Consider the following 13,294-nt stretch of genomic DNA (forward strand, 5'->3'; position numbering starts at 1 on the left):
AATCTCGTAAAATAGCAAAACGATTGTCGCAATATTTTGGATTTGAAGCCATTTTCTCACGCTACAGTTGTGCTCATATGTTTACACCCCCCAAAGGTATGTCAACTTATGAGCACAACTGTAGGTAAGGAACTCAGAAAGTAGGCAGGTTGGTAAAAAAAAAAAAAAAGACTCTGTAGGTAGGTAGGTAGGTAGGTAAGAAAGTAATAGTCAGCAGATATAGAAAGTCTACACACCCCTGTTCAAATCCAAGATTTTTGTGAAAAATAAATATCAATTTTTTTTCTGCACAACTCAACTAATAAAAATATTTTCAACAGAGAATGAAAGAATATCGATGTATTTTTCCTCCGTTTAAGATTTAATTTCTTCTCTGATGAAACTAAAGTTTTATAGCCATAATAGCAAAAGGCATGTTTGGTGCAAAAAAACAACAAAAAAAAAAAAACACTGTTCAAGACGAAGTGGAAGGAATTATGAATAGCACAAAACTTTCAGGCTTCGTGTCAGAAACGGCCGACGAGACCTTAGATCCATTGTTGGCATGATGCTCTATTTAGGGTCGGTAGGTAAGAAACGAAGTATGCAAGTAGGAGCAAGGTAGGTAAGAAGGCGGTTGGTGAAGTGATGGACAGGTAAGTCAAAAGAAATGTCTCTAGGGACAGCAGAGGTCCAATATGGGCAGAAGACGATACATTTAAGGGTACCACTTTGATCCCGCAAGTTATTTAGGGTTGTTGTTGCCACACATCTTTCTTGTCATTGTTTTTGCCCAAAACAAAACAAAAAATGGCTTCCCATTGGTTCTCAGCGTTTGATCTTCATTGACTTCGGACATTTACGACATTCAAGCTTCAGATTGAAGTCGTCCCTGATTCAGTTTGAGCGGATCTTCAAACTCAACTCCGGGGATGATCGATTCGTGTTGATCAAGCGGACGTTTTTTTTTCTGTGCGCTCATCCCGGAGAGACCCCTGCAGATTTACGGGGGTCTCCGACGCGGAAGGTCTACAGATGTTTGCAAGATGTTTTTTTTTTTTTTTTATTCACCCCCCCCTCTTTCTCTCGCAGATTATCCCCTGTAGCAAAATCTCATTAAAGCGCAATTTACAGAGCCGCACTGATGTTGCCATCAAGCAAAATTAAAGGCATTAATTTTTCACAGACCCACACACACAATAAATGATGAAGGACGTTGTGGGGGGAAAAGTATTATCTTGAAATGAAGTCGCATTAAAATAAAAAATAAAAAGACGAGGATGGAGCAATGGGATTGGACGTTGAGGGAAGATGTGCAAATGGGCCCCATTTAGTGGGAGCGTGGCGGTGCGGAGACGTGCACATTACGGGGCCTCCATGCTGGGATGGCATGAGGGACGGGGGAAATATGAAACCCCTCGTGGAGGCTATCACATGCGGCAGGATGGAGGAGGCTGAGGTGCGTGCGTGGACACTCACAACTTCACACAAGAACGAAAGTGGGGTTAAGTTGGTGCAAAACGGGACATGTATGAACATTTTCGGCTCATTAATGCAGGGGTTAAGGAAGCAGGAGGCCATTTTGGGCCTAGAAGAACATACAAAGTCAAGAGCTGGTAAATAAAAACAAGAAAAAAAAATTCTACCGTTCATGATGACAAATTAAATGTTCCTTTAATAGGAAAAAAGGTTGCCCACAATTGAAATGGTGTGTTTCATAAAATAGTAAATGAGATTATTTTTACACAAAAGATTCCTTAATTTATAAATCACAAAAAAAAGTGTATTTTTATTTGCAAAATTCATCAGTTTGGGATGAATTTAGCACTCAAAACATTTCATAGTTCATTTTTTTTTTTAAATTAAAACAACTTATTAACAAAATGGTCACCCAATGGGAGAGAGGTTGTCCACTCTTGAATGGTAAATGCTTGTTTTTTTTAGCTTGAGCTGTACATAATTCTCTCTAAGTATTTTTTTTTATTAAAAAAAAGTGTGTAGAGTAAAAGGTTGTATAAAGGTAAGAAAAAAAAATACATGAAACATTCAAAACATTTAATAAGTCTTTTTTTTGACACATTAAATTAAATTTAAGGTTGGCCACCCTTGAAATAGTACACATAGAGTACATTGTTATTAAATATTAAATAAAATCACATCGAGCTCGACTAAGAAACTCATTTTAGTGCTATCAAAACATTTAATAATTCATTTGTATTATTAAGATAATTTATTTATACTTTCAATTTGTTTTCATCATAATTCTGTTGAATTTTTTTGTGTCCTTTACTACTAAATACTCGTATAAAGTACATTTTCAATAGACTTATTATAGAAGCCACAAGGGGAAATTAGTTTTAAGTTCAATACATTCACAGTGATGAATTTTTAATTGGGAAATATACCCCCACGCACAACTCTTTATTATTGCTTGTCATTTTAAATATTTAACGCGTGGGAACGTTCCCATATTTTGCTCATAATCATGATCATCCTTTTCATATGATGACACTTCCAACGAAACTCCGTGCCATCCGCAGATGACGGATGAAACGGAACACATTTGAATAATAACGACAATAAAAAATATGAAAGAAAAAAAAAATCAATGGAATGTCCATTGATGACTAAATGAGGCCTTCATCTTTTATGCACAGAAAAGAAAAAAAAAAGCGTGCAAATGGCAGGCTGAAGCTTGCAAGCATGCAGAAGAAGCAGCACACGCAGGGCGGCTGAGGTGATTTATTCCGCAGCTCCTGCTGCACCACGTAGGGGGACATTAAAAAAGTGGAGCGTAATATTGTAGTCCGTTGATTTATGTCAGCGTTTATGATTCGGAAACGCTGCGATTAACATTCAAGAGGAAGAGGAGGAAGAGGAAGAGGAAGACGAAGAACAACCGAGGCCCGCGAGGCTTCCGACCCTGATGCATATGGGAGCTTTTTCAGCCACTAAAAGAACAACGTGTTATTATTATTATTATCGTTATTATTATTATTATTATTACTGCAATAGTCAAATGCATTTTACGCAGTTTGTATTATTTCTTTAATTATGAAATTAATAACGAATTTGTCACAAAAAATAATAATAATATATATATATGTTTTTTTTAAAAAGTTTTATAGTCCCGTGCATAAATGCTAATTATAAAATAAGTCAACTTTGATTTATTTAGCCTATATTCAAATAAAATTCAAAATCTACAATTTTATATTCTACTTTCATTATATTCCGCAACGTAAACAAAAAATGCTTATAGAGTATTTCATTTAAATGCAAGCATATTTTATCAAAAGAAAGAGTATAGAGTATTTATATTACTTTTTAAACATTTTCCCTCCAAATACTCATAATTTTAATAATTTTAATAATTGTCATTTTATTCCACCCTTTCATACACCGTTGTCGCACTCTATACTAACAAAATCATAATAAACTAAGTTATTAGGATGACTTTTCAAAAGAACCAATACGTTCATATTCAATATGATCCCCGTTTCACATTTTTAGTATCCTGGTGCAAAGCAATGCAGCGCTGTTGTATATACGTCTAATTTGGTTTTAGTGGCGAAATGGATGTCTCAGCGTGCTGCACATTAATAATCCTGAGGTGCGCGCGCGCGCGCGTGTGTAGGAGAGCGAGCCAAAGACAGAGGAGCGCTTGTTTTCGTCCTCAGCTGCGCCATCGAATCAACTAAATATCAAAGATGTTTTCCACGAGTGCTGCGTTTTCTCCCCTTCTTGCGTCCCATCCCACCTGCTGGCGCGGGTTAAGTTGTTTTCAATGCGGCTTCCATTGGGAGGCTGCACACGTCTGCACGCACCAAATTCCATTGTCTTTCTTTTTTTTTTTTTTTCTCTCCTTCTTCCCATTTCCTTTTTTCCTCCCCCTCAATTCATCCTCAGATATCATGATAGGCCATCTCTTTTGCATACTAATTTTGTTAGACTTGCCTCCTGCGGTCAGTGTGACCATTAGTGAGAGCACTGTGGAATTTATTTGGATTCAATTTGAGGAGGGAGGACAAAGTGTTTAGAGTCATGTACCTTCTGGCAGTTTTTTTTTTTTTTTTAAAGATGAACGCGAGAGCACAATTACCCCCCCTCCCTATAGCCTACTCCTCATATTGAGTTACCTCCGATTCCTCACTTAAGTTGCCGATACCCCTGGACAAAGTTTTTAAAGGTGAAAGGATATATTTTAACATTCAGAAATGGGATTTCTCGAGAGGAAGAAAAAAAAAAAAAAAAGAAGATTTTTTTTTTTTTTACTGTTGGGGATTGTAAGGGAGGCTGGGGTATGTTTGAATGGCATGGGAGGGGAGGGGAGGGGAGGAGGGAAGCCTTCAAAAGCTGCTTACCAGCAGGGGGCGGCAGCATTGCATGGGAGCGCCCCCACCCATCACCCCCCCCCCCCCACCATCTCCTCCTTCCGCCTCCTTGTGGACTTTTCATGCGTTATTGGCAGGTGTTTCATGGCGTAGGAATTAAGGCTGTCAACATGTCAGCCGACATCATACTTTCAATTGGTTATTATACAGCATATCTTTCAAATGTTGCACTCCATGTGTGACAAGATCACAGAAGAGGAGGAGGAAAAGGGGGTCTGTTTTTTTTTATTTTGGGAAGGAGCTGCTTGGCTGGCCCACTATCACAAGTAGAGATTGACCAAAATGTTTTTTTTTCAGGGCAGAAACCGATGCCGATTATTAGTAGTCAAGGAGGAGATAACCGATATTTGGAGCCGATATTCATTTTTTTTCTATTCATTGCTGTAAGCGTGTTTATTGAACTTTTTTTTTTCCCTAGACAATAGACATCCTTTTAAATTTCTAACAAAATGTTCAGGGAGCCCCCAAGGTTATCAGTACGTCTTAAAAAGTGAAATTGCAACTTAATTTTTTCCCAAAATTGAAAAATACCTGAAATCTTAAACTTTCACATTGCTTTGTTTAAATGACGATGAAAAACACAAAAGGTTCAGAAGCTTCCTTAAAAAAAAAAAAAAAATCTTTTTTTTTTCTCTGCGAGAGCTCAGTATTGTTCATTCTGTAATTTTACCGATTTGACATGTCATAATCATTGCTCTTTTAAAAATAATAAAAATGATATTTTATTTGTATGTGGGTGAGTATGTATAGTTCCCTGAGATTAAAATGGTTTTACACTCTAAAAACAGTTGGGTCAAAAGTAACCCAATTATGGATCAAATATGGACTTTATGGGTCAATTTGATCCAACTTTCTGGTTTGTTTTATACAAAATGACCCAATTTTTTTGACCCAAGTAAAGGATCTGACAAGTATTTATGAGTTATTTTATGCTGAAAGGCCCATTTCTTGACTCAAAGTTGGGTCAAAAAGACCCAAGAAGAGGATCGGTCCATTTTTGACCCATAGTTGGGTCATTTTTGACCCAACTGTTTTTATAGTGTAGATTAACTTTATCAGCCGTCGGATTAAAAAAATAAAGACCAAAACCAATATTTGTCAAAATGCCCAATATCGGCGGCTATTATCGGTTTAGCCCTAATCAAAAGCGCTGAGCAGCATTCAACATCTAAAATGCATTATTTGTCCCATCAAATTGTATTCATTTATTATTTTATTCCCAATTTACTCTGCTGGCTTTGAGCTGTATTCCCCTAAAATATAAGGAAATCATACTTAAAGTGGTGTGCTTGTTTCTTCCTAGCTATACTACACTCTAAAAACAGTTGGGTCAAAAATAAATCAACTATGGGTCACTATGCGGCACTTGGGTCAATTTGACCCAACTTCGAGTGAAGAAATGGGTCTTTTAGTGGAAAACAACTTATAAATATTGGTTAGATTCTTTACTCGGGTCAAAAAATTGGGCCAGAAAGTTGGGTCAAATTGACCCATAAAGTGGATCGGTCCATTTCTTACCCATAATTGGGTTACTTTTGACCCAACTGTTTTTAGAGTGTTAGAATTAAGACAATCTTAGAGAAGTAACACAAGGAGAGGGAGGAGTTGGCAGGAACCAGTCAAATTGAAACCAAGAACATTTGTTTAAATGATATGAAATTGTAAACTTTTGGTAGCTTGGGGCAATCTGCCCAACATTGCAGGACAAGGACACAGTCAAATGACAGAAATGTCCACGTCAGCCAATCGTTGGTTATTAATAATAAAACCTTCAACTGTTGCAACCCTTGTGCCAATATGAGCAGCTCATTAGAAATGAGTGGTGCAATGAGGGGAGGGGGGGGGGGGGGGAGGCAAGGGTGGTCATTTAGAAGATGAATCACACGGCTATTTTTTTAATTTCCAAGCGGTGGCCTCGGTCCAGAAGCCGGTATGGAATTGGACGGTGGACAGGCCAGGAGTCTGTGGTGGTCACTTAAAGATGTGATTTACGAGGGTCATTAGGAGGGGGAGCGGCGCAGGTGCGGCGTCCTGGGCACCCTCTGCCGCAAAAAAAGTCTGCTTCAGAAAGACAACACCTGGGGAGGGGGGAGGGGGAGAGGGGGGGAGGGGGGGAAGCAGTCGACTCTCAACGCCATTCGCGACCCAACGTCCACTTTTCTGTGTCCTTGAGGATTAGGCCGCCAGGTACAAATATTAGGGATAGACCGATTATCGTCTGGGCCGATTATCGGTGCCGATATTTGGCATTTTAACAAATATCGGCATCGGCCTTTTTACCAATCTGAAGGCTGAATGCTTGTGAACATAGCAAATTTGGGGTTTTCATCAGAATTTGCAAGACATTCGCAGACAGTTTTTACTTGCGGCAAAGACATTGCGAACATATTCAGAGAACTTTTCACTGTCTGCGAAGATCTTTTGAAACCTTTTACCAACCCTGACGAAAACACCCAAATTAGCCACATTTGCGTTCACATGCATTCACATTTGTTGCAAAGTGAGGAACTTTTCATTTATGGATTTATTTCGATTTCTACTGTGTAAAAAAATGATGCTGACACAAAAAAAAAAAAAAAAGTTAAAATAAATGTTGAAAATTTGGAAAACTTTATTTACGGTACAAAACTTGTAGTACTTGTTTAATATTTAATTTAGCTCAACATGCTGATAACCCTGGAAGCTCCCTGCAATTTTTGATTTAATTTTTAAACAAAGCTGTCAATATAGTTTAAAATCTAAATAATATATATATATTTTTTTTTATCTGTTTTACTGCAAATGGATATCGGCTTCAAATATTGGTTATAGTCCTCCTTGACTACTAATAATCGGTATTGGCCTTGAAAAAGCCGTATTAAGACAATCTTACTGTTTTTGTTCTGATTTTCGTCCAAAATTACGGACGTCAAATACCTTACTATCTCATATCTTAAAAGGTCGTTGTAAAAGTTTGTCCTTTCAGCGAGAAATGGATTTGTCTCGATATCAGGGTTAGGAACTGGTCATGTGTGGAGAAAGCCGACCACTCTCGAAACGTAGCCAATCAAAGAAGCAAGATGCGAAAAATACAACTAAATATGTCCTACCCAATGTTTCTATACAAGTGGGACGCCGAGAAGTACTTTTCCAAAGCAAGTCTTTTCTTGATGACTTTGCCATTTTTCGACGCTCTGACCTCCGGTCGTCTTCGGAAATACTTTGGTAACATCCACACATATCTGCTGGGAATTTCATTTTTTTGCCTGGGAGAAATTTCCACATCGATTATGGGACCGAATCTTGTGAGTTGAGACGCAATACGACCACAACTCTGGAACCCGTCTCCTTGTGATAAATGCAAGTTCACCGTCTTCCATTTATGGGCTGACGGTGTAAAAGCGCTCGGAGTAACTTTTACATGCTGTGCGCAAGCTGAGCCCGTTTACCTTGTTAAGAAACACCTTGCGCATGCCCCTAACGTGCGGACATTATTAGCCATCCTCACCTCGCGGTCGACCCTGTGGGCTTTGCGTCACGTGATAATGGCTTCGCGCGCGGGCCGCTCCGCAGCACGTTCGTAGACATGCCAGCAATTGGCACGTCTATTTTAGGCGGTAGAGGTCGCGCGCATTATGACATCACAAATAGGTGTCGCAAGTGCACACGCTTGTTTTTTTTTTAATTGGTGGCTCCTTAGGTTGACTTTTGCCTCCGTACGAGTCTCTTCTTTTTTTGTGGGGGGGGGCAAAAGCCTCGGGGGGGGCTCCACAGTGTTGTAGCACCTTTGTTGGTATCTGGTGCCACAATATTTAAAGCACAAGTTGGCGTGAGCTGCTACAAAGGTGTTGATGTCAATAAAATATTACTGTGAAGGCCCAGGATGGGTTCGAGGATGTGGCAAAGTCAATAAATATGACAGTTGTCCAATAAATATGTTTAGCGACCTCTATCGGCAATGTTAAAAATCGCAAAAAATCCAAAACTGAGACTCGAACCCGGGTCCGTCTGGTCGGAAGACGCGTTTAACTGACTGAACTATTTGTCCAGTGATTGTTTTAGTGTTGACTACATGTTTTCAAAAATAAAACAAGCCTCGCCCCAAAAACTGGAAATAAAGTGACGGGACCACCTCTGGAGTGCCGACAAGCCCAGCATCTGCGTCAGGTGTTGTTAATTAACGTCAGTGTGTTCCCGCCTGCCACTTGGCTTCGTGTTCTTCGCACGGGGCAGATTCCCAGTGAGGAGGTGGTCGAGATGAGGGCTGGATGCTCCTGGCGGGGGGGGGGGGGGGTTTTAATCCAGCTCATTAGAATTCTAGTTTTGGAAAAAGGATACCACTGCATCTTATCAATATGTATTTCAAGCCAAATATGGAATAAAATCATATTTTTTGGGTGTGTTTTCAGGCCATAAAGAACAACCTTTGGTATTTTTTTATATATATAATTAATTGTTTGACTCCACGGGTGGTTACACTCATTTTCAAAAGCCCATAACAAGTACAGTTGAACGTCTTTACTTTGAAAAAAAAACAAAAAAAACCACACACACACACACAAAACACACACTCTGTCATGTCTTTAGGGGGGATTTTGAATTTAAAGACAGTAAATTATTTTTAATGCCCACACAAAAATAATAGGCTATTTTCTAAACGATGTGCCACCCTGGCGCGCCCGGCGTCATCGCGACGCCATTTTGGCCTCCCTGTTGATCTGCTAATTTGCGCGCGAGTGCACCTGGTGCGTGACACGCCGTGCACGCGTGCTCGGAAAATGGCTCGGATCTCGGCCGGCTTTTGCTTATTCCCGCGCGGGGCCTCGTTCCTCAATGTTAGCATTAAGCTATTAAAAGCTAAATGGATCAAGATCGGTCGCCGGGTAAAAGCGGAAGGAACAGGAGGGGAGGAAATGGAAATAAACAAAATCTGCTGATCGATGATAAGCCGATATCTCTTCAAATAAAAGCGATCTCATCTCCCGCCGCAGAGGTTTGAAAAATCCGCAATGGCGGGGTACTAATTGTTCCGATTCATGGATCCAGCATTCAAAATAGAACTGGATGAGTCATAAAAAGGCAGAGGGGTGATGATGTCCATGGAAATAAAAAATAATAATAATAAAGTTGCGATTTTTGAGGTTTAGCTCCTTGGTGAAAAATGTACTGAAATAATGAACAGTGATGATCAAATTAAGATGACCTGTAAGTACTTTTTAGGTTGCTCCTGAACCCAGAAGATGAACATTTTGTGAGTAGCGTATCAATGAGTCAAAATTGTCAAAAATAAATAAATAAATGAAAAAGGTTGTTAGGTTGTAAAGCGTTCAACTTTGGTGCCTTTTTTTTTTTTACGGAAGAGGATTAGGACCAGTGAAGAGAAAGAAAAAGGTTGGCAAGATTCTGACTTTGTTATCAGAATTCTGACTTTAAATTCTCACTTTTTTTTTTTTGAATAAAGTGAAAATACTGTCAAAACTTTTTTTTCTCTCTTCACTGGCCCAAATCCTCTTCCGTACTTTTTTCTACATCAAATAATTTATACGCAATTCATTTTTAAAACTAACATTTTAAAAATGTGTTTAACTCTTTGACTGCCAAAAACGTTAAATAACGTTGAGTAAAATCCTATGGAGGAGTGCCAAAGACGTTAAAAGACGTTTTTTTTCAAACGAGAGGTGAAACTAACCATTTTCTATTACTGATTACTGAAAAATGGAATAAGGTAGAAACAAACTTTTTTTTCTGATGAAAGATGAGAGTCCAATCTTTCATTTGGTAGTATGTGTGTTTCCATAGTCCAAACACATAATTTTCTGTGGACCTTGAAAGATCAGTCAAAAATGCTTAAATCGGCTGGCACCCACGGCATCCCTTTTCTGAAAACGTCTGGCAGTCAAAGAGTTAAATGTTATTATTGGCTTCTTCTTTTTTGGCAGCTGGGTCCATTATTTGTCCATTTTTGCAGTTGTGTTGGGGCTTGGACGTTTATTCCAGCACTGAGCTAAGCCTCTCGTTTGGAATATTGACTCCCGTTCAGGGGGCTTATCTTGCTAACAGTGTTTTTTTTTTTTTTTTTTTTTTGGTGGTGGTGGTGGTGGTGGGGGGGGGGGGGGGTTCTGTGGACAGCCAATCGGGGGCGCCGAGCACAGTTTGGGGTGGCGCCGCACCTCGCCGCTAATTTTAGGGTTAGCAGGAAAACCGCCCAACAGGAGGACAGCGTCGCCATAGCAACCAGCTCAAAAAAAGCACTGTCCACAATCTTGTCCATAATCAGTGGTCCTGCGACACACCCATCCAGAACCAGTATGGAACAAACATGGAGCACGACACTCAATATGCTTTTTCAAAATACATATTTTTCAGGAGCAGGTCCAAGCAGGCACATTAACGCTCATTGCTGAGATGCGTTTTATTTATTTATTTTTTTTTCCTGCCTATGCAAGAACGGGAGATAAGATGGCAGGCAGTCAGTCAGGGGAGACTGACCGCCCACCTTCCATCATCATCTGAGATGATACGAGCACACAGGTATCCCCCGCCCCCCCCCCCTCCCCATCCGTCTCCTTTTATATTTTTAGATGTGAGCACAATGGCCTCCATATCAAACATTTTAAATGATGCTTGAAATACCACTCGCTTGACTTTGATGTCACAGGCAATTAAATCCAACCTTACCCCCTTTTTTTCCACCGTTAATAACAGCAATCTCGCCAGGGCCCGGTGCCTAATTAATATGTGCTATTTGTCACTTTGCCTTGACACATGTATTTCAAAGTGTGTGTGTGTGGGGGGGGGGGGGACATGGGTGGGGGTCGGCGAGGTAGTGGTTTGGGTAAAAAGGGGGAGGGGGTGTATGGGAGAAGAGGTATAACGGGCTTTCTTGCTGCTTAGCGACTGTGCAGGTGTGGCCGTTTTCCCAAGCTTCTCGTCATTATTATTATTATTATTTTTTTTAAATCATGTCTCCATTGATTTCAAATCAGTGAATGCTGATGCTATCATGTCGAGGGACAACAGCTAAATCCAGGGATGCCAGTAGGAAATTCAATACTCATTAACGGCTGCCGTTTCGAGTCATCTAACGCGTTACTGGAACATAAAAGTAATAAAAGTAAACATTTTGTATCTTGACAACCCTGAAGCATTATGGGATGAGGTTTTAGGGTGGAGGCCCTGTTTATTGTCTGTGGGAGTGACGGCGCATGTGTGTCGTTTTCGACATATTGATGTCTCACGTGGAATAAAGGAAATACAGACGTTTGAGTTTTCAAGCTTTTCAGTCCCTTCGTTGAGTTTGTGACAGCTGAAGTTGGAAATATTATTGGGTATCGATTCAAATTTCCTCAATCGATTAGCTTTCGATTCATAAGAGTTCAGTTTAATTTGATTTTTTTTCCAACTCGATTTGATTAATTGATTAGTTATGGAACATCAATTCTTCTCCCATAACAAAGACATGATAATAAATAAAAAAAACTGCAAACATTAAATTCCAATTTTAATTTTGCAGCGGCAGTAACTGGTTAAATGATTTATTTATTATCACTTAAGTGTTACACAAACATTGACATCATCATGGATGAGATGAAAATGTTTTCATAATTCTAATTTAATATTCGTAAAGAGTTGCCATAAAGTGCAATAAGTCAGGTCTTTCAAAAATGTAAGAAAATACTTTTAAATTCACGTGAACAGTAAATTTCAAGAAAACAGTAAGATACAAAAATGTGGTCTTTAAAATTCTATTTTGTTGTTTATTTATGGGAGAAAAGAGATATTAAAATCATGCTTGAAAAGCAAAATAAATTCTATATCTATTATTCAATTGTTTTAAACCCAGCACTACTCAGTACTGTCAAAAGTGTCATCTAGCTTAAAAAAAAATCGAATTTGAAGTTACAGTACATTCAAGTTTACAAAGTCCAAAAATAATGTGGTGTAGATTCCACCTGTTTGTCGCCCAAGTCATTCGTCACAATAAAAATGACAACCACAATCTGGCTAGCAAATACCAGTATGTCTCGGTTCTTCGATTTCTTCTACTACTTTCTTGTCAGTCTGGATTCCCTCCCTCTGGCACAATGCTGCCTCTCACAGGTCTGTGTTGGTATTACAGCACATATCGTGTGTGTGTGGTGTGCTGCGCTCTTCAACTGGAGTAACACCACACAATGTAACATCATTAAGACCAAGGATCAAATCGGGAAAAAAAAAGAAAAGAAAAGAAAGCAGTTGTCAGATGGGTCAGCTGTCAAACCACAATCCTTCATGCATTCACGCACAACGTAACACTCGCACCCCGCTCGCATGCAACGTGCCAGCCTCGCACATCTGCTCCGAGAGACCAATTGCATCCCCGAGCTCTCGTCTCGCCGTCAAAGTCTTTGGGATTCACGTGTGAAGAAAGCAGTTTTATTGGATGAACAGACTAATGTAGCATGCAGTGTACTTGCGCTAGCATTTTATGCCACATTGAAGGAGTCAATTAATTTGCATAATTCCAAGCGGGCATGCATTCAGAAGGCGCGGCTAGGAGTCCTGCCTTACTCACTCCGGCTTCGGCTAAATTAATCATTTTGCCACACAATTAATTACACTTATGACAATTTCGAAGCGCCGCACCCCCCACCAACCGACGTGGCTTTTTTTTTTCTCCTTTTTTTTTTGCCACCACGCTCCAGAGTGTGGGAGCATCCCCGCCCGTGATTGAGAGAACACCTAAACAGAGAGACCGCACGCCTCGGGCGGAATAAAATTAATATTTTGTTTCCCATCTGGTGGAATCAGCAGAATTAATGAGGGAAAGAGGCCCGTAGCGACGTGCGAGCCGGGCTTCAATCTGCCTCTCTCGCTCTCTCTCTCTCTCTCTCTCTCTCTGCTTGCTGCAGGAATTGGGAACGATTTGAGGAGGGATGGAGGGAGGACGCAGAGGATGGGTG

At 39.9% G+C, this 13,294-nt stretch overlaps 1 protein-coding gene across 1 annotated transcript in view; it reads right to left on the minus strand.

Annotated features, from left to right (window-relative positions):
• Positions 1 to 8,121: 8,121 nt before the first annotated feature.
• The window catches only part of LOC144040095 (uncharacterized), a 136,621-nt gene continuing 131,448 nt past the window's right edge, over positions 8,122 to 13,294 (minus strand). Inside the window, exon 7 of the mRNA XM_077553913.1 lies at positions 8,122 to 8,626. Coding sequence (XP_077410039.1) covers positions 8,536 to 8,626 — 91 coding nt within the window. The 3' untranslated portion in view covers positions 8,122 to 8,535. The remainder of the gene's footprint in view (positions 8,627 to 13,294) is intronic.

This window comes from Vanacampus margaritifer, chromosome 20, assembly GCF_051991255.1.
Source record: "Vanacampus margaritifer isolate UIUO_Vmar chromosome 20, RoL_Vmar_1.0, whole genome shotgun sequence".
NCBI classification, from domain to species: Eukaryota; Metazoa; Chordata; class Actinopteri; order Syngnathiformes; family Syngnathidae; genus Vanacampus; species Vanacampus margaritifer.